Genomic DNA, 22,675 nt, shown 5'->3' on the forward strand with positions numbered 1-22,675 from the left:
AGGAACTAGTGTTTGTCAGGTGTCTGTCATGAGACCACCAGCAAGCACCAAGGTGCCAAGGACCATTTGCACTACAGGAGAGAAAACGAAGAAAAATGTTCTGTTATCACTGTCACAAAAGACTTTTTGTTTCCTACAGTACATCTTTGTCTCTGAGTCAAAAGAAAATAGAGTAGGATAGAATAGATTAGTTCCAGTTGGAAGGGTCCTACAATAATCATCTAGTCCCACTGTAGCTACCAAGAGCAAGTTCAATGGCTCCTGTCTAAGACTATTAAATATTAATGTATACTTCCATGAAATACTTAATGGTGGCTGCAGCAGAGAGAAATGGTTTTAGATAGTACATTTTTTTAAGTGAATTTAACATGGGAAGAATGTGAGACGTAGAGAGAACTGTAACAGCACAGTGGGCAGCACAGTGATGTCATCAATTAACCGCTGCAAAATACCCAGTGGTATCGACTGAAACAAATCTTAAATCTTCTCATGTGTAATGCGGGCTTCAGGGGTCATTTCTGGTGTGACCAAGGACAGTTTCTATTCAGCACAAACATGCAAATGTAGGTTGCGGCAAGGTAGAAAATAGTATTGAGGTCAAACATTGCGACAACTCTTTGTTGAAACAGAGGAGAGCAGTCCAGACAGCCTGTGGAAATAAATCTCACAAGTAACTTAACAAGCAGAAATACCATGCTTTTTTACCACTGAGCCTAACCTCCTCATCACACAGACCCAAGCCGAAAGATTCAGCCCTGTCTCCAAGTCCAAGAGAGGACGGCTGAGCCCTGCCTTGGCTCTGCCTTTCCCCTCACGTGTCGGCGGGTTTCAGCAAGCTCCCAGCCCCCCCGGCGGTGCCACAAATAGAAACTGCTTGGGGGTCCACTTGTTTGTTCTTTAAGAAATTAGTCTCCCTTAAAGGGAGGTAGGTTTTGGTAGTAGACAGCCGACTTGGAGATAAATTAACTCAAAATCCATCTTGTCCACTTTTTAGCTGCATCTTTAGAAAGAAATACTTCACGCTCCAGCGAAATGCTGCCCTGCAGTGGGGCGGGGAGGAGGGCAGGAGACCTCCTTGGCAAAGTGAAGCAGGTGTCTCAACCATCTCTCTTTTGATCTTCGAAGGTGGTAACGCTTGGTTTGGAGTTCACTCATCTATGCTATGGCTACTTGCCTCACAGTACATAAGTAGCTAACCCCGTTCTTCATTTCAGGTTTTAAAGTGACTGAGGCCAGAGCAAAGCACACGCAGGTTGCCATTCTCGTTTGACATTTCGGGAGAAATGGTTGAACCTGTGGGCAACCACTATGTTGTAGCCAGACCTGTGTACTCGGAGAATTTGTTCAACGAAGAGCATGAGAAACTGCACAGATATCATAAAACCTTTTGGGATCACCTGAAACTATATTTTCGGTAAGGAGATCTATTTTTTTTTTAAATATGGATCTAAGAAGCATCCCAAATTGCTGCTCTCGGGCAGCATGAACTCCATCCTGACAACTTCCATCTCAGATTCCCACAAAGCAAATGCAACGTCAGACTTTTCTAAGGATTTTTAGCTGCTATTACCCTTAAAAGTCTTCCTACAGTTGTATCCCAGGCAGCTTATCTTTTCCTGAGCACCTGGCAGCACAGACTCCAGGGACACCTTACTGCAGCCTTTCAATACTTAGAGGGGGCTTATGAGAAAAATGGGGACAGACTTTTCAACAGGTCCTGTAGCCACAGGACAAGGAGTAACGTGTAAACTAAAAGAGGGTAGATTCAGACTAGAGATAAGGAAGGAAGACGTTTTTTACTACGAGGGTGGTGAAACACTGGAACAGGTTGCCCGGAGACGTGACAGAAGCCACATCCCTGGAAACATTCAGGTTGAATGGGGCTCTGAGCAACCTGATCTCATTGAAGATGTCCCTGCTCATTGCAGGGGGGGTTCGACTAGATGACCTTTAAATGTCTCTTCCAACACAAACCATCCTATGGTTCTACAATTCCATGAAAATTTTGATTGGAAGGGACCTCTGGAGGCCACCAGGTCCTCCCTGAAGCACAGCTGGCAAAGCAGGCTGGTCAAGGCTGCGACTCAGCCAAGCTGTTCACAGACAGAGCTCTGTTCTCTTGTGTCTTCATAGCTGCTCCCCACAACGGGCCAAAAAAATTGCCTTGCGTTTGTTTCCCATCGTCTCATGGCTGCCAGCATACCGCTTCAGGGAGTGGATCCTGAGTGACATTGTCTCTGGCATCAACACGGGGCTCGTGGCTGTCCTGCAAGGTACCTCCAGGGAACGTGTGCTCTGACGCAGCCTGCTAGGCCAGGTGCAAAGGGACTGCTGGCTTCAGCCTGTAACACGCTCATCGCCTTCCCCGGGCCTCTGTCCTTACAGGTCTTGCCTTTGCTTTGCTGGTGAACGTCCCCCCTGGTTATGGACTCTATGCGGCATTTTTCCCTGTTCTAGTCTATTTTATCTTTGGCACATCCAGACATATCTCTGTGGGTAAGTTCTGGCACACCGACCGCCCCCTCACTGGTGAAGAGGTGCGTGATGCCCCTTTGGGTCTCTAACAAACACCTTGTGCCGCTCAGGTCCTTTCCCTGTCCTGAGCCTGATGGTGGGAGGGACCGTCGTCAGGCTGGTCCCCGATGACAGTGCTGGAAATGGCACTTCCACGAATATCTCAGCAATAAATGAAGAGAGGGTGATGGTGGCTGCATCCGTAACCTTCCTTTCTGGGGTTTTTCAGGTTGGTAAACATACGTGTGAGTGCCAGCGCGTGTCTGTATGCTCGTATATGAATAGATGGATAGTGGACTGACCTTCCTCTTTGGCTTCTGCTGGTGTAGTCACTAAAGTAATTGTTCTCTCTCCACACAACTGACCTTGGCTCACTGATTAGGAAACATCTGCTCCCCTCCAGTGACCAGGCACTGATCCATGCTGTGAAATACCTCTTTTTGCCCAGACCTGAGCCTACAGGCCACATAGCTGCACCCCACCTACAGCCAAAAACCATCTGCTGGATAGGAAAAAAGTAGCTGTGAATGATGCAGACACACCAAGGGGAATAAAAGCTCTGTCTCGTAATAGTAAAGTATTTGGATTTGTCTTTTCAAAAAACCACAATTTCTCCTTACTTCCTAGAATTGCTACAGTTCCTTCCTTCCTACCATCGTAATACATTTGTGCCTCATGAAACACTGCTACCATGTGAAAACACGGGTACTGAAAACCCTAAGACTAAGGAGGTTTATTTTAGCTACAAAATAAAAAGAATAGGTTTTAGCTGCTTTAGCAATTACTCTTACTAGTCTTACTAGCCCCCTGTAGCTGTCTCAACTGTTATGGCAAGTCTGGTGAGAGTATTTTCCTTAATCGCTCAATGTATGGGATTAGGTGAAAATCTTTGTTCCCATTAAATATGGTTCTCTTTGTTGCAGAGATTGCTTAAAAGCATGAATGAATCACAGTGACGTATGATCATTTTGCATTTCAGTTGCTTCTAGGAATTCTCCAGTTTGGATTCATCGTTATTTATCTATCACAATCATTAATCAGCGGTTTCACGACTGCTGCGGCTATCCATGTTTTGGTATCTCAGCTGAAATTCATGCTTCAGCTACCTGTCCCCGGATTTAATAAACCATTTGGCATCATCTATGTAAGTGCTAAGTGTTGATTACTTGATAATGCTATTGAAACCTATGACGTATATCTGACCGTATATCACGAGGCAGTAATAACAGAACTCAGTACAAAAACAGCCAAGTAGGAGGAAACACAAGAGAAAAATATGAGATGTGTTATTACTATATAACCAAACACCAAATTACACCCTGTTGGGCTAATTAGATAATATTTTCTATTGTGTGTTCACATATTTTAATTGTGTGTTCAACTTTGCCTCAAGCATTTAATTAATTCATTTTATCTGGACTGATATTAAACATATTTAATTTGGGTATGACTCTGTGAGGACTGTTGGATGAGAAAGGAGGAAGGAGAAGGGCAGGAAGAAGGAGCAGAGAGAGGCACCTGCCCAGTAATTCCCATTGCTCACGCTTCCTCCAAGTCTCGCGTTGCTCCAAGTCTCCCTCAGGGGGAGGTCAGGACGAGAGGGTCAAGAGCCAGTGGAAAGGGTCTTTCACAGATGCTTTCATCATTTGGACGATGCACATACACATTCGTTGGGGTTTGCAATCCACATCCTGCCACAGAGAATGAATCCCAACCGCCATGACCCTTAGAGCAATTCAGATACAGGCTCTTCTGAAAGGGATAGTGCTACTGTGCCAGGGCACTACTGTTTCTAAAGCACCATGTTTCTCCCTGATTTTGCAGACTCTGGAGAGTGTTTTCAGCCAGATCACGGAAACAAACATCGCTGACCTTGTCACATCCCTTGTTGTCTTGCTTATCGTGTTCGTGGTGAAAGAAATAAATGATCGATACAAAGCAAAGTTACCAACTCCCATCCCGATCGAACTCCTTGTGGTAATGGTCACCTCTCTTTGATTTTCCAATTGCTCCATCACTATAGTGACACAGGAAGCAGAGTTTTAACTGTTTCTTCTCCTGTTCTATATTAAACAATGGGTTATCATTTTACCTTTAAGGAAAAATTGTGAGAGGTTTTACCTCTACTTAGCTGTCCTTAACTGAATACATGTTATAAAGTATGAATTTTTTCCTTGGACAAAATTGGCTCTGACACCAGCCACTGCAGTCCTACAGCTGGGGCCCTTCTGCACCACACCTGCATGAAGCCACTGAAGTCCTGGCCATCCACGGCCAAGCACTAAAGAGTTTTGCCCTCCAGCAGCAGAGGGTTTTGCTCCCACAAGCAGCAGCGGGGTGAAGGAAGCCTCACATGGGCAGCAAACTCCTAAAGTCCTGGAGGGTGTTGCTATAGATGCACATAGTGCTTGTTTTCCCCCAGAGTTATTACAGCACCTTGTTAGAGAACACCTGGTTTATTGGGTGGGATGTTCTCTGTTGTTAGTGAAATATTCTGATATATATACTCTGTGTGATTTATGAACATAAACCCATACCTGTAAAGTGGTTCAGGAATGACATCTGAAGAGCAAAGGGATGTGCAGAATTGGGGCATAATTTTGCTGCTAGTGATGAGACTGAAGGGCGTGTGGGAGAGGGAAGGTAATGGGTTTTAGTAGTTTCTTCACACTCTTGCTTGAATGTGCCTAATGAAGATGGGGTTTATTACCTTTCAGACAGTCTTAGCAGCACTGATTTCCTATTTCGTTAACTTTGAAGAAAAATTTGGTGTAGCTGTAGTCGGAAAACTAGAGGAAGGGTAAGTAAGTGATGTACTTGAAATTCACCAGTGGAGCAAAATGTTCTCTGTACTTTGACAATGCTAAATCAGTTCAGCTATGTTTCTGATTAAAATGATCTGCTTCATCTTCTTTCAGTAGGTAAATAAATATTTTGCTCTCAACAATATGAGGACACACTTTCAACAGGTAAAAGTTACTCACTAGAGCACATCTCCTACGACAAAGAATACACTGTGACATGAAATAATCACATGCTTCGTTTTCTAAGACAGCTGTCGAGCAGGAGGTTGGTGCTTGTCCCTTCTACTGAGCCACTCACTCCTGAACCCCTCCATTTCCCCCGAAGTACACGAATGGTTCAGCAGCCACCACCAGCCCTGGGAAGCCACCAGTTCTCCTGCCTGGTCCTGTGACCAGCCGCCAGCATCTCCCCAGGCACCCTGATCCTCCAGAGGCCTCAACGTCTGTTCCTCCAGAAGCATGCCCACATAGAGAATATATATGCACATACAAAGTATATATCCATATACAGAGTGCATCCAGCTATGCCAGAATTTTGGCATAAGGAACTAATAGGCACACATGAAGTTAAAAAGAGGTCAGAAGACATTTAGCATGGCTGACTGCAGCCATTTATTCACCGGGGTGTTCTCTATTGCCTCTTGTAGCCCTGAGGGTGTTAGCAGATGAAGTTTGCAGAGGAACAGCTATTTCTGCTCAAAAGTCTCCATTCTTCAGCTTTCAGTTCACTGAAAAAAAGAAAGAAAAGAAAGGAAAAAAAAAAAAAAGCCCAGAGAAGAATTCTCCCTAGGATCTGCAAAAGACCTTGACCAAAGGAGCAGGAAATGGTAAAACATCTAGCAGGTAGATAGCCTGAGAGAGTAGTCAATGTTACCTGACTCAGTAAATATTTGTTTAACTGTCTAAAATGCTGCAATGAATCACACAGGGATTTTTTTTGTTGTTGTAATTAAGTGAAACCCTTTCATACGCAAATTGCCTGTGCAGGGGCCTCAGTACCATGTCAGATCTTACATCCATGCACAACTAGAAGGCAGAACTGTGACCTCAGACAAACTAAGCTGTGGCTGGTCCTGGCCAAGTAAGTGAAAACCTGCTGAGACACAAACCAAGCTGAGTGTGGATAAACAGAGTCCCTGTCCCGATTAAGGATTCTCCAAAGTTTGGTAGGGTTCAGAGTCACAATTCTGTGTCACATCTCTCCAAAGTGGCCGGTATGAGCTGGGCCACTGCCTTGCTTGCTTTCTTGACAACTTTTCTCCTTAGGCATACCCTTAATGAGTAGAGCTTTTTGTCTTTCAGATTTCAAGTGCCTGTTGCACCTGATGCAGGTATCCTCCAAAAGTGTATCGGCGACAGCATTTCCATCGCAATTGTTGGGTTTGCAGTAGCCTTTTCTGTGGCTAAAGTGTATTCCATCAAGCATGACTACCCGGTAGATGGTAACCAGGTAGGCAAATAACACAGAAATCAATACAGTGCATTTGTCAATGGGAAAGAAGTCATTTTAGGAATGCTTTGCCTTGTGAATAACTGTCATGAACCAGCTTTTAAGAACAATCTCTTTTGGTTTTGCTTCAGGAACTGATTGCTTTTGGGCTGGGTAATATAGTTGGTGGATCATTCAAAGGATTTGCCTCCAGCACTGCTCTGTCAAGATCAGGTGTGCAGGAGAGCACAGGAGGCAAAACACAGGTATAGAAGACAACAGATCATGGTGGCGTTTAATGCAAGAAATGCCTGTGGGTACTTATTCATGGTGGAACTGTTCTCTCGCACAGATTGCCGGTATTATCTCAGCTGTCATCGTCTTGATTGTGATCTTGGCCATTGGGTTTCTCCTGGCACCATTACAGAAGGTATTCACTGGTTTCACCTAGCACTTCCTCCTCTTGCCAAAGACAGGGCTGCTCTAGGAGTCACTGGGAGTGCTCATACGCTTCAGTGGGAGCCAAACAGGGTTTTGCAAAGCTTGGTTCTTCTTCCCAGATCATGACAGAGAGGACCACTATATCTGGTGCCTCAAAGGGAATACAAGTGCCCAAACACCACACATCACAGCATCAGCTTTTAAGTGCCAAAAATAAGAGACATCTGCGCTGCACCACAGCTAGGGAGGTTCCAGCAGCAGCAATATACCAGGAGGAGCTCCCTGGCCTTTCAGCTGGATTATGGCCCTATTTGTACTATCTTTTAAGTCTTAATGTTCAACATTTTCTTTGCTTGCTTTAAAATTCAGCATGTATTTTGGTCTTTTTAACAGTCAGTCCTTGCATCTTTGGCTCTTGGCAACTTGAAAGGAATGCTCATGCAGTTCAAGGAAATAGGCATCCTATGGAGAAAAGACAAGTATGACTGTGTAAGTTGAGTCCCAAAATCATTCAGGAATGAAGCACTCTGGAAGTCATCTATTATGCAAATTCACTTCCAAGTTATCTCTTTTTTTATACCTGCCTTACTTCACTAAACGGAAAGTACAACAGTGGCATGCCTTTTTTGCTTGTACATCGCTTGCTTGTGTTTTACAGTTTGTCCCAACTATTTTGAGTCAATTCTCTCTCCTAACTTCATTTGCATCCATTTCATCAAAATCTACTAAAATACAGTTCATTATACAAAGTCAAATATAGAAGCCAGTTACAGAAAACTTCTAAACATCTACTGCATTGGCTACACATCCAGGGACAGTTTCTCATGCTCACGCAGTACGTTAGATGGAAGTTACACAGCAAAAAACAAGTGATGCCCATGGCTTGAAGGATTTACTCCAAGTGCTAAAGCTCACGGCTGGAAGGCAGGACTGCTTACCTCTGACACTCAGAAAATTTAGGCTCTTGCCTATCTTATTGGCCAATTCCTTGTGTTCCCAAATGGTTCCAGGCCTCATTGTTCCCAGCTACAGTTATTTACCACATGAGAATACTGTGATTAAAAAATATTCAATATTACCTAGTCATTCGTGCTTATCAGTCATGTACATTCGTAGCTCCTACATTTGCACGTTTACAACTCTCAGCTCTACCAGGACTCTGTTTACTTGTAACCTTGCTATTCTGCTGGATTTTTATTGAGCATTTAGTGAACCACCTATAGAAGATCCACACCTTTATTATTCTAAGCCTTTATTGTACAGAAATTGTCATCCCTAGAAACACTCCCTGGTGCTAGTAGGTGAGTCTGGCCCTGTTTTACAAGAAAAAAAAAGCTGGGAAACATGAAACCCCTCACCAAAGGCAGATGGACAGCCTGGACCAGATCTGAGATCTGTTGCTATTCCTACCCTGGGCTCATGATCCAGGTCCTTGACATGCTCATAACTACTGCCATCCACCTGCTCGTTACAGATTATATGGGTGGTGACTTTCTTAGCTGCTGTTTTTCTTGGCCTGGATATTGGGCTAGCAACCGCCGTGGCGTTCCAGCTGCTGACCGTGGTGATCCGCTCCCAGATGTGAGTACTTGTTGGATGCAATGATAAGATATTTCAGGGCCACCCATTATAAGTTAACTCCCCTTGCACAGAGAAGGCCAGCAGCCCCATGCCTCGGTCTGTCCAGCAACCGCATATGGAAATATAATTTACAGGGGTAAACCCTTGGACGTGGGGTCCTGCTTCAGTTTACCAGCACAGCTGAGGTTCCTTTCTCTGATCCTTCCCTTCTGCCAGGTGTCAGTATGGCGTACAAATAATTGTGTATGGGTGTGTTTGTTCACAGTCCAAGCTGCACCGTTTTGGCTAATGTTGGGAGAAGTAACATCTACAGAAACAGAAAGGATTACACCGATGTAAGAAATACCGTGTTTCTTTTATTATCTGCTTCATTTTGTTTCTATAGAAGACATTGCTACTGACACTTTTGCTTCATTGTACAGATCTATGAGCCAGAGGGAGTGAAGATTTTCAGATGCTCGTCTCCTATCTTCTTTGCTAATATTGAATTTTTCAGAGAGAAACTCATCACTGCTGTAAGTGTCTGGGGCTGTCGTTCTGAACATATGAATTGTATGACAGATTAAGGTGAATACGATTTCCCAATAATTACTATCTATGTAGTCAGTCCACAGTTCAAAGATTAATTTTTCATGAATTATTCAAATATTGTTGCCACTACTGTAATCCCACATGTAGGTACACGACTCTCAGAAGAACAGCCTGACTCACGCTGAACTTACACCATAACAATGTATATACATGTTTTAAGTCCTTTAGAAGAAAGTAATGCAAACATAGAGAATATAAAGGACATTATTTTATTTTATTAGCATTTATATTATCTACACCAAATAAACACTAGTTTACTCATTTTGCCCCAAGTAACCACAACAGTCAGAAGAAAAGCTGAATGAAATCAAACTGTCAACGAGGTCTTAATATCTTCCATGACAAACTAGGCAAAGGCAGACAGTCTCTCCACAACCAGCATGGACAGCCAGGACCCCTGAGCCCTCACCATGCCAGAGAGGCCTGCCATCCCCAGACTGAACGAAACTTGTAACCATAACCTCCCCTTCCTGCTGCTTTTAGGGGATGAGCATTACTGCTATAATGCTGTCTGGGCTGGTGCCCTAAAGCTAGTACAGATGGGCAAGCCTAGCCTGTAGACATCTTTCCAACCAAGAAAAAGAGCCCCTGTTTGAATTGATGAAAAGTGGTAGGCAACATCAAGTCCAAACTACGCTTATTATGACTGTAAAGAAAAGCTACATGAGATGCTGTGTCCTTCCCCTGGTGCCACACGGGATTTTTTTTAATTATTCAAAGTGCTGTTCCTGCAGGTTGGCTTCAATCCACAGAGAGTCCTGAGGAAACGCAATAAAGCTCTGAGGAAGATCAGAAAGATGCTGAAGAAAGGAGAGCTGCAAGTGACACCTGTATGTAAGGCAACTCCACCTGGGGGTGGTTAAGCAACCAGCTCCCTGGCTTGACATGGCAGAAAAGTCCCTCACAGCCTCCTGTCCTAATTAGATATGTTATTCCCCAAGTTGCTACTTCATGACATAAACACATTTGAAAAAAAAAAGATTTTTAAATGGCTCCCACTGTTAGAGACCTACAGCTTTACCTTGGGCAGAGCTTGTGCATGTCCACTAGATCTTTGTTTGGCATCAAATGGCAGGATCAGATCCCACAGAGGTGATGTTCATGCTGCATTAATGGTAGGATAAAGTTGGTTTTCTCCCAGCCCAAATCCTGCATGATTTTTGTTGACTTCTTCCAAAATTACTGAATCAAATTGTATCTCATAATTGACTTCAGAGAACAATAAAAAGCCATCGTTAACTGATTATGATGGTGATTAAATAATTGATGAGAGGAAAGACAACATGAGAGGGACAACAGACTCCTCCAGAGAAGGGAGAGACAGAACTTTGCGTAGGTAAAGTGCAGGTGGGTCCTACTCCATCTCATGGGTACATCAGCTTTGCATTGCTACCACTCCTGCCCTTGCGTAAGATGCACTAATACCCTGGCTGGCTATTAAAAAGAAGTATTAATTATGACAGTTTTCTCTGTCAACACAGAAAGGCCTGATTTGCGCTGCTAACCACACACATGAGTCAGATGAAGAATTAGACAACAACAGGATAGAGGAGCTTGATCAGCCCACCAACATGACAGACCTGCCCATTCAGATCAACTGGGGTGCTGACCTCCCCCCAGGCATCACTGTGCCCCGGGTCGACATCCACAGCATCATTCTGGATTTCTCATCAGTGTCCTTCCTCGATTTTTCTGCCATGAGAGTCCTCCAAAAGGTAATTGTAATTCACAAGACAAAGAGTGATCATATGAAAGAAAAACATATGAATGCTGTTACACATGGTGATATGCTTCAAGGAAGGGATGGCACCCAGCGGAACCTTGGCAGGCTTGAGGAGTGGGACGATGTGAACCTCATGAAGTACAAGGCTAAGCACAATGTCCTGCACCTAGGTTGGGGCAATCCACAGTATCAGTACAGGCTGGGGGATGAAGGGATTGAGAGCAGCCCTGCGGAGAAGGACTTGGGGGTACTGGTGGATGAAAAAAATGGACGTGAGCCTGCAACACGTGCTTGCAGCCCAGAAACCAAAATGTATCCTGGGCTGCATCAAAAGAAGCGTGGCCAGCAGGTCGAGGGAGGTGATTCTGCCCTTCTGCTCTGCTCTGGTGAGACCTCACCTAGAATACCATGCCAGCTCTGGAGTCCTTCTTTACATTGAGGGTGACAGAGTACTGGAACAGGCTGCCCAGAGATGCTGTGGAGTCTCCTTCCCTGGAGATATTCAAAAACCTGCCTGCATGCAGTCCTGTGTAACCTGCTGCAGGTGAACCTGCTTTAGGAGGGGGGGGTTGGACTAGATGATCTCCAGATCTACTCTGTGATTCTGTCCTCAGCACAAGAAAGACATGGGCCTGTTGGAGTGTGTCCAGCGGAGGGACACAAAAATTATCAGAGTGATGGAGCACCTCTCCTATCACAAAAGGCTTGAGAGAGTTGGGGTTGTTCAGCCTGGAGAAGAGAAGGCTCCAGGGAGACCTTATTACAGCCTTTCCATACTTAAATGTGGCCTACAAGAAAGACGGAGAGAGACTTTTTACCAAGGCCTGTAGTGACAGGAGAAGAGGCAATGGGTTTAAACTGAAAGAGGGGAGATTGAAATTAGATATTAGGAAGAAGTTCTTCACTGTGAGGGTGGTGAGATACTGGCACAGGCTGCCCAGAGAAGCTGTGGCTGCCCCCTCCCTGGCAGTGTTCAAGGCCAGGTTGGATGGGGCTTTGAGCAACCTCATCTAGTGGAAGGTGTCCCTGCCCATGGCAGGGGGGGGTTGGAACTTGGTGATCTTTAAGGTCCCTTCCAACCCAAACCATTCTGTGATTCTATTCTGTGTTTCTAGCCTGCTTCTTAAAGGCATTCCTACATGGACTGGGAAGTCAGTGGCAACCTTTGAGTTGATGTGAATTTTAATGTACATTTTCCATAGAAAACATTTAGGAAACAGATTAAGTAATCAATCTAATTTTTCTTGAAATTTGTGTTAGCTGAGGCACCCTTTCTTCACCTGGTAAGATTTTGGGAAGTTTTACAGAAATGTAGATACAAAATACATCTTTAAACACCAGGCTGGGAGTGGGAGCACTAGAGTCCCGTTTCTGCTCCTGCTCTTGCTTCCCAGGATGACCTTGAACAAAGCAGGAAGAACAACATTTTCAAACAGTAGTACCTAAAGTCAATTACCTAAAGCCACACAGGGTGCGTAAAACTATTTCCATAGGAACTAAACGCCTACCATGCCAGTGGGAACTGTAGTTCTGCTCAAATTCTGTTATAAAAATCTCCCCAGAAGATTTTGGAGTCATAGTTTCATTATGTATCAAGTAGGTACAATAAAGCCATACAGTTTTTGAAAGATCACCTTTTTTACTGTGGGATAAATGTATTTAACACTGACCCTTTTCAAAAGGATCGTCACCCCTGTCGGCAGCCATGTGAAGAGACTATCCTGCCTCTAGGTGCAGCAGAGTTTGAGTTCAGAGCTGCTTACCATCATAGATCTTGAATATCTTAAAGTGTTTCTATATTTGCTCTGGTTATCGCCATAATGGCTGTTATCAGCAAAAATAGCAGTATTTAAATGGTGCCTCTTTCTGGTTTAACAGACTTTGAAAGAATTTGTCCGAATCAACATCGACATTTACATTGCAGGGGCACATGGTGAGTACTTGCCTTTCTGTCAGCATCACCACAGATGCCTCATCCCACTGCCTTCCCTGCCCACCACTGAGCACAGCTGTGGTGGATCACCCCAGTTTTACCTTCCAGTGTTGGACAGTGAACAGATCCATCTGAGTGGAAGCATCATCCCTCTCATGCTGTCCCCAGCAGGCTGGGACCATGCATGACAGCTCGTTTTACCCATGGCCACCCCTGTGCTGTACAGCTCTGGGCTATGAGACCCACTTGGGCAGCCTGGATTAGGCATTAAACAAGAAACAGGTCTCAAATTCCCTTCTGTCTGGCATCGAGCAGGGCAGTACTGATGGGCACTTATAGCCCATCCTTTCCACATTGGTAAAGAGGAACCCATCTGCTCTAATAAAACAGTGCAGTACACCAGCAATTCCTGTGTTCGCTCAGTGGACATGCTCAGGATACACTATTTTGTCATTTTCAAGGCCTGAAGGTCACTTTGTGCTTTGATTTTGTTCCCCCACAGAGGGCTTCCTGGACAAACTGGAAAGATGTGCATTTTTTGACGAGGAGATTAAGCCATCCATGTTTTTCCTCACCATTCATGATGCAGTTTTACACATTTTGCTGAAGAAGGACATAGCCAGCTCCCCCAAATTAAAGCTCGCTGAGGTAACACTGCAGTTTTCATATTTTGCTACTTTAGTGCCTCTACATTACTCACAGGCACACAGCAGTGCCCCGCATAGCTAGCCATGTGCCCTACACCATCTCTGCATCCAAAAAGTTAATGACTAAAACTCAGTTGGTCTCCAATACATTTGGAGAGTAAGAGTGGCCCCTGGCCAGGTGCCTGGCAAACCACTAGTGAAAAGAGTGAATAATCCCCACTGGAGACTGGCCTGGCCATGGACTTCACTTGAAGCCACCTCCTTGGGAAGAACATGGTGTAGGGTGAAATCCTGGCCCATCCATCAGTAGTTGTCTGTCATCACCCATCTGGCAGCAACTGCTGCATATGCTGCAGTGGCTCTTGCAAGACAGACTTGCCGCTTGCATGTAGGCTTTCCAGGACATCTACTTTCACAAGGTGTGCTAAAGTGGTGCAAAAACATTAGTGCAGCCAAATTTGGCGTCAGCCTTTCTGGGGTGTTCTTAAATCAAGAGCAAGAAAGGATCCCATGTATGTTAGATCTGTTTAAAAGTACAAAATGCAGAATGCCCCTCACCTGGAAGCTGTCTAATCCCACTTAGCTGAACTGGCTCAGCTCTTCTGCACTGATCTGGAGACGTGGCGGCAGGCATAAAGGGCTGACAAGTAAGAGCTTCCTTCCTTCCAGGTCAACTTCCCAGACATGTTCCAGAGATTTAAAAAGCAAGACCTTCTTCAATGCGAAAAAAGAAGAAAAAAAAAAAAGAACAAACAAGCAATCCATATCCTAACCTACAACTTCTTGTGTTCATTGCAGGAGAAGCGTAGCAGCAACAACAGTATCATCATCTCCAGCAACGGACTGCGCAGCCGGGAGTGCACGGTAAGACTCCCATCTCCAGTACTGCAACCACAGGAAATGCAGCCCAAAAGCCTCTCACGGGAACCGCTAGGTCAGATAACAGAAGCATCTTCATCCCTGAGCTCTTGTGTCAGCCCAGGACAGAAAACATCCAGACAGTTTATTGATGGGATTTGACTTGCAGCAAAGCCTTACAGGAGTAAGAGGCACGGGGCTCGGCTCACAAGCCTTCCCTTGCGCACTGAGAGTCTGTGGAGGGAAGGCGGGCCAAGGCCATCTCACCAGGCTCTCACCTGGTCTCCTTGCTTGTCCACCACAGCTCCCCCATGATGAGCTCACTGTTAGAATGACCACAGGGCAGAAACATCAGCATGAGTCCCATTTATCCAAGTGTTTCAGGCAGGAGAGGAGCCTGGAGACAGTGATAAGAAAGGGACACACGCAGCCTTTTATCACGGACTTAAAGAGAAGGGCAGTAGCCAACATACAGCAACCCCATGAGGAGAAAATATCAGACCACGGTCTTCCCATACAAATGCTTTAGAAGAGCAAATTCTTACATATCACTCACCAGAGGGAACCTACCCTGGCTATTCCTTACAGAGGGTGACATTTATTTCCTTTTATTTCCTACAGATTCCAACAGAAACAAAATTTTAGATTTCATTTTCTAAATATATCATCCAGCAACACAATGTCACTTACAGAAGATAATGCAGATGCAGTGATGAGCATGAAGACAGAAGGATACTTTTAAATACCTTAAGAAGGATTTATTACATATGGTTACATTCCAAGTTTTGGAATGGGCTTGTTTGTGTTTATATGTTTCTGTACATATATAAAAATGTATTTTGTACATACACGGAGGCTAAAATCACACAGATTTTCTTATTTCCTACCTTGGTGACAGCCTACCCACAGAGCTGAGGAAGCAGGTAATGCTAGCCCTATTTGCGTATACTTGTACATATATCTATATTATTCCGACAGTTTGTAGACAACCTGTACAGTTACTAGAGAATACGTAAATATTTGAAATCTTGTAATCTATAACACAGACTAATAGTTGGGAGTTATATTTTATCTTCAGCTTGTATATACCTTGTATAAAGTTTTCTTGATGGTTTGTAAGACACCTAGTAGACTGAGTTATTGAAGTTGTTCCTGTCTCACTACCATGAGCACAGTGTACATAGTCACTAATGTATGTACTGTAAAACATGAAGATCATTCAGGAAAGACACAGCATTTTCAGATCTAAACACAACTCATTGATTTGGTTTGGGCTGGTACAAAGTGCACAAGAGAGGATACATTTACTTTACAGTGAAATATTAAATAATGATTTTGGTAACTCTGCATTGCTTAATGCTTTTGTCAATACACCATTGAGGTAGCTCATAATCAGTGAGACCCGGCGTGTCCCTGAGCAAGCGGACAGACGTGCCGGCACCAGAGCTCAGCTCGGGAGGAGCTGTGGGTGTGGAGCTGCCAGGTGGGCAGGCTGAATTGCCCAGGTCTCTTGGATGGATGTGCAGAGGACTTTGACTTAAAAAGCCTACTCTGATACTCTAGTCTGCACAACCCAGTCCGCACAACTGCCATCAATTAACTCCTGCTGGAAATCTAAGGCCTGAAGTGGAACTACATCACAGCTTTCAGAGGAAAAAACAAAATAAAACAAAAACCAAAAGAGACAGAACTTTTAATATAGCATAGCAAGTGCTAGACATATAAAAATATTCTGCCTAGAGGAAAACAGAACCATTCCCGGAGTCTGAAAGAAATAGCAGTCTGAAATCACAAGAGTTTTTCGTTTTCAAGCCTAATTTTGACTTTCAGCCAAGCTGGGGTGACCAGACGTGTGCATTTGGACTTGTAGTGAAGAAAGGCTGAAGGGAAGAAGAACCACTATTTTTATCTCCATAGTATGCAGGACTTCAAAACAAAATTTGAAGGAAAACCAGACAGAAATGCCGCCTGCTTTTATAAAAGGTACAAATACATATACCACATGCAACTGGTACCTTTATTCAGAAAACTGAGCTTCCAAAGGGAAATACCACAGATGTCACCTCCCTGCACCTGAGCAAAGGCTTCCGTGCCATGGCACAGGGGCAACTTTTAATGTCACTGGAGAAGATGGGATGAGTAAAGGCACTGAAAGGCAAAGATGAATTATGTTAAAGAGGAAGTGACAACTAGGAGCTTTGAAAGGGAAACACCAGGATGGAGGGAGCACTGATCTGTTAAATATTTTCACTAATTTTTTTTTTTTTTTTTTTACAAAAATCTGGAGTTACCTGATTAAATCTGCTAATGAAACCAAGCTGGAAGATAATATTGAAGTGAGGAGGCTTTGAATACAGAAACAGTGAGGTGAGCCTGAAGACCGAGGAAAAAGAAGTTCAGCATTCAGAAAACACACTCATACGTTTGCAGGTGAATAACAAGCTGCAGTGTTGTGGTGGGTGCTCATGAGCCTGAAATGGCGTGGGAGACATGGCCTTCGGTGCGAGACGTTACAGGCTGCTTTCTACAGACACCAGATGGGTGGTGGGCAGTTGTACCAGCCCGCTGCTCTTCTGAGCATGCCACAGCAGGCTTGCTGGCTAAGTCAAGTACGTGTCACGTGCCAGATAACCAGCACAACAGCACCTGAAAACAGGTAAAATCAGGATGTCACCGAATTGCCTTTCTAATGCAGCTTTCAAAAAAACCATAGATTATATCAGAATAGATTTTTCCAGCAGAATGAGGAAGATATTAGTGCTACTGCGCAATGCACAGGAGAGATTTCACTCTAAATACTCTGAACTTCAGGACTGAGCTCTCCAGTTCAGGAAGGATGAAGTCAAACTGCAATTAATGAGGAAAATTTCTTTGAGGATCTTTGTGGAAGGGAGAGCCTGTATCTAAGGACTAGCAAAAAGAGATATAGATACATCAGGGATTTAAGCTAAGAGAGGAAATACTATGCAAGATAAAAAATAATATTGTCCTATGAGGGAAAAAAAAAAAAAGAAGATATAAACTGGCCAAACATAAACATAAGCTAGATATTAGAAGATGGTTCCTAACTTATACAATGGCGAGATTCTCAACATCCTTTCCAGTCAGAATAAGAGGAGCAAAAACCTAAGATGAGGCTTTTTTAAGATGAAGCTTAACATATTTATGAAAATCATGATACCACATCATACCAGTGGAATCTGGACTTTCTGACTCAGGCTGTTCTTTCCAGTCCTGTGCTCATGTGCACCTATACAGGCTCAGGCAAACATCCCTAGCAAAAGCAAGTCAGTCTGCTGGAACACCATATATTGCGCTTCAAAACCATATTGGATTTGCTGACAGGCTTCAGATTAAGAAAAGCACATTGTTTCCTAAATGGCACTCCTCAGAACAATTAATTGTAATACTAATGACTCTTCCGATATAGCGCTGGGCCCCAGAGCCTAAATCCCCTTTCCAAAACTATTCACCATTTCTTAAATGGACATGGTACCTGGACACCTTAACCATACGCCCTTGCACTCCCATGTCACACGTCCCTGCCAGCTACTTGCCATCTCAAATCACCCTTCACCTTACTTTTTCATGTTGACAACAGCAGCACTGTATTTCTGATGCTTTATTTGATTTCCCCCTCCAGGTACTGGTTATTTCTGCATTCAACCCTCTCTTACTCTAATACTAATGTTTTTTCTGGACAGTTCACCCTCATGTAGATTGTAACACATACGTCTTGCTCCATTGTAGGATATTGTGGTGATGCAGATTTACTCGCTTATTCTTGAGACAGGGACCTTTGGAAACCCACATATTTATTGCTCCTCCGTTAGGCACTTTGCTTCCCGGTTAGAGCATGTATCACTTTTTAATATTTTACTCAATAAGCTAACAGGCAAATTCCATATCTGATTTCTTTTTGGAGAGCTGACAGGTATGGTATCACTTCATCATCACATATCCTGAACCTATCTCTCAGCACAGCGTAGATGCTTGGTAACTAAATAACATGCATTTTACAGCCAGCAAGAGGATGGAAAACACAGAGGCCATGAAGCCTGTGATGCTCAAGCCTACTCTCAGACCTGGTTTTCACTTTGCAGTGCAGAAGAGATTGCCTGTGTGAAATAGAAAGACAAAAAAATCCAAGTTATTCAGCTATTCAAGGTCTTGAGCCCAATGGAGAGAGCACTGTAAGACACAAAGCCGTATTTTTTTCAATTTCAAACTAAGTTTCTGTTAAGGAAGAAGTACCTTTAAGCACCTCTTTACTGGAAAGAAACATCACTCACAGTTGTTTATTCCTAATGTGCTGAATGTGGACAGCTTGCTTTTCTCACTCTTTATGCATCTGCTCCCTTCTGCTTCCTAAGAAAATGCCTAGAGTTTATCTGATCCAGAAATGGCAAAGAACAAGTGCAGGAACCCTCATTAGAACTTGTGTGATTTTATTTAGTGCAGGAAATAATTCACCATAAATTATCATGGAGCTGTGTTCCAAGCATTGGTTTTCACAAATAAAAGTGAAGAAAACTCTTGTCAACTGACACATATTCACATCTATTTAAAATTACTCATTTGGGGGGTTTTTTAGCAGTTAAGCTGAAGTTCTTTTGTGAAACATCACTACATGAAAACAGAAACATTCCCACCCGCTTGCACACATTACCACTCTTTCCATTAACAGAAGTCTAGTACAATCAGCCCTACTAGCAGTCGAGAATCACTTGCATTCCATTATCAGAATGAATGATTAAAGTTTCAAGATGACTGAGCTAATTTACCAGCTTTCTGCTGTTCTTCCACCCACACCTTTCCAGACCTATGTTGGATTTTTTAATCTTTTAAGCTCTTGTACTCATGAACCAAGTCAAAACTGTGAACAATTTTTAAAGAAACCAAACAAGTTAATGCCCCATATTTAGAGAACAAGGAGACACAATTCGGAGTAGGAGAAGTTTCTGAAGTCGCTGTGTCTTATGGCTAAGTCAAGACTAAAAGGAGCTTTAAACTTCATTATTCTCACACTGCCCAAACAAATGCAGCTAGTTCAGTTTACAAGCTGGTCAGTATGAATCATTACTGTGACTATAACATATCTGAACACAGTGAAGAACCTCACAGTTGTGAAGGCAACCATTACCATATAAAGATGATTTAACAACTGCTAAGAATTGTTTTAGCATCATAAAATAAAAAGCAAGGGAAATACAACCTGTATAATCCTTTAGAAATGTAGGCAGGGTGAAAATTAATTAACCTTGCACATTTCTCTGCTGCGTTGGACTCTTTAGTGGCAACTATATAAACAGGAAAAGTTCCAACTTATTTCCCATAAATTCAATGTTACGTCGCGACTGCCATCCGCTGCCTCCTCCGGTTTCCCAGCCTGGCAGTACCTTCTGGCACGAACCTGCGCAAGTTGTCATTGTCAGCAGCACAGCAATGCATGCAGAGAGAAACGACACCAAATCAGACCCAAGTTTTACGGGCAGAAAACATTTTAAGAACCGAGGTGTGTTCAGACACGATCCGTGGAAAAAGCGTATCCACAAATGTGCTTTCGAGAACACTTGGCTTCACGTAATACAGGAGACAGGTTTTCTCCCTTGCTAACTCTAACATGGAATGAATACGAGTTACTTTCACTTCAGTTCTTAACAAACAGAATTTGACGCTCCTTTGAGAGCAGTAAGTGAAAAGAAGTGGAAACTCCAGCCAGTAAGGTTTTCTAATTCTCTTGGATCATATTTTTTAAAAACAATTTTTTTTTTTTTTTTTTAAGATGTGAAAAATATCACTTAACACATGTAGGTAACAAATGTTTATCTTAATAGCATTTTTAAAAAAACCTCAGCAAAGTGCATGTTCACGAAATTAGCCTGCTTGTTGTAAAGTATGCACGGTTGCAGGCAACCCCTCAAGCAAAGTTACAGATGGAATTAAAGATAAAGCGTGAGACAAGCATCTAAACCTCGGATGTGGATGTTTTCAGGCATCTGCTGGTGCCTGTTCATTCCATGGACACAAACCATCATCAAACTCCTTTTCATTCCCTTATGCGACATTATTAGAGGAACTGACAATGGCTGACAAATGTAAATGTCAGCTTTCAAACCCTGAGATCTGCTCGGCAATGCCTTAAGAGGGAGATCGCTGCCACAGACAGGGATATTTATTCAAAATAAACATAATTAATTCAATTCAAATGCTTGCCTTTACAGGAAGGCATACGTAGGAATCCAAAGAATTTGCAAGTACATCTCACCATTTCTAAGAGTGTCAATTATACAATTAAATGCAATATATGGCATTTCTGAACTTCACACTGAAACAATCAGGTATTTTGCAAAAAAAAAAAAAAAAACAAAAAACCAAAAAAACCCCAAACAAAAAAAACCCAAAAAAACCCCAACCAACCCACTGAACAACAAAAAAAAAACCCAGAACAAAAAAAAAAACCAAAACACGCCCAAAATCCCATAAACAAAGACTGTTAACACAGGGTTTCAACCAATGCAGACATCTTTAAACTTTGTAAATACGAAAGCATCAACATTACCTTAGTTACGTAGGTATACTTAACACTCAATTAAAAAAAAATGGATTTAGGTCTTCCTACACAAGCAGGACAGAAATTTGACCCAAGTCCTGCCTACATAAGATGACTTTTCAGTAAATCCTCTATCACATGACCTTTCGATCCATGGTCACTAAACAATACAAGGGATCCCACTCATTTTTTGGGGAATACATCATTGTCTATGACATACGTAACCTCTACCTCAAATATACAGAGAAAAAAAATTCTCACACATTCTCTACAATGATATACATTTATCTATTGTGCTTTTTGATACAGCAAAAGCTGCTGTTTTCCCTCGGCATTTCCAGAAAAGCACTTTACCAATACCTCCAAGAATAGCAGTGGACCAGAATTATTATTAAGTCTGAACCCTTCCTCTGCTCCACAACAGAATGGATAATACAGTACGTGACCTGACTTATTTCTGAAAACTACCATGGTGGAAAGAGTTGCTGCCTTTTCTTATCACCTGCCATGGACAGGTAACAGCTGATTTCAGAATGTCTTATTTTCCAAAACAGGCAAGTTTGACACATCTCCCTGCACAAAAGCCTGTCACATGGTGTCCCCATAAACCTGCAGGTGTTACCTTCTCAGCCTAAACAAAACAAAGCTGGTACCCAGAACCATCAGGAAGTACCCATCGGGTACCTCTCCCCTAAGTTTGGCTTTGCAGAGTCAAAGAATGTTCATCAGACAAGCAGGTTTCCTCCCAGGTGAAGTTACACGCTGTAATACAAATGTGCCTAAGCCCACCCCCTACCAAGCAATTTAACAGTGACAAGGGGGTCCTTACAAGTTCCTCAGGTATTTATTTCGAACTACTGAAACAAAATAATGCTGCCAGTCATTGTCACCTTCATACACACTGAAACAGCACATTTTCAACCAACCCCATACCATAGCACTCTATCACCATCAGCTGCTGCTTCTTCTCCAGTGTTATATTTAAAATTATTTATTTTTCAGAGAAACCAAAGCAAAGAACCGTCTTAGAAAGAAGCATATTACAGCTAAGCAAATTCTTAACCAGTTGACACTGGCCAGCTGCATACCCCGGAATTTATTTGTATATCTCAGAATTTATTTGCACCTCTCTAAAGAAGTATTTATTTGAAAGGCAGTCTAAAATATTTGCCTGTGGTCACAAGAAAATCAATGGCAGTAAGGACAGAGAGATCTAAAGAGCCCTTGCTCTGGTAATTAGAAATATGCAGTTTATAAGTAAAATTACAAAACTTGGAATGTTGCACCGCCAAAGCTCTTTTGTAAATTTAACATTTATGAGGCAGGAAAAAAGGTTTACAGAGTAAACAGTAGCACTGAGGCTTTAAGATGGTCCAGATCATTCAAGAACAGCAGGAAATTAGAAACCTCGGAAAAAAACCCAATGGATTTCTTCATCTAAAAGCACCACTGCTAGAAATGCGGCATTTTGAAAAAACAGAGGTTCAGCACTAACATTGATTAGAAATGTAAAGACAAGCACTCCAAACAACAGACAGTACTGCCTTACTATCATCTGGTTCTGCTACCAGCTGCATTGAAAAAAGAATATTCTCATTTTA

General features: G+C 42.9%; 1 protein-coding gene across 1 annotated transcript; it reads left to right on the top strand.

The window, feature by feature from the left end:
• The first annotated feature begins 1,283 nt into the window (after positions 1-1,283).
• Positions 1,284-15,166, top strand: SLC26A3 (solute carrier family 26 member 3). Its single transcript, XM_009957585.2, has 20 exons — positions 1,284-1,414; positions 2,134-2,273; positions 2,386-2,496; positions 2,586-2,743; positions 3,494-3,658; positions 4,339-4,491; positions 5,232-5,314; positions 6,621-6,768; positions 6,900-7,013; positions 7,100-7,177; positions 7,582-7,677; positions 8,663-8,769; positions 9,035-9,104; positions 9,192-9,284; positions 10,095-10,190; positions 10,842-11,075; positions 12,962-13,016; positions 13,519-13,664; positions 14,462-14,527; positions 15,143-15,166. The coding sequence occupies exons 1-20, from the start codon at positions 1,284-1,286 to the stop codon at positions 15,164-15,166; spliced, it is 2,268 nt and encodes a 755-aa protein (XP_009955887.2).
• The last annotated feature ends 7,509 nt before the right edge of the window (positions 15,167-22,675 follow it).

The sequence above is a fragment of the Leptosomus discolor genome, chromosome 1 (genome assembly GCF_034619465.1).
Source record: "Leptosomus discolor isolate bLepDis1 chromosome 1, bLepDis1.hap2, whole genome shotgun sequence".
NCBI lineage: Eukaryota > Metazoa > Chordata > Aves > Leptosomiformes > Leptosomidae > Leptosomus > Leptosomus discolor.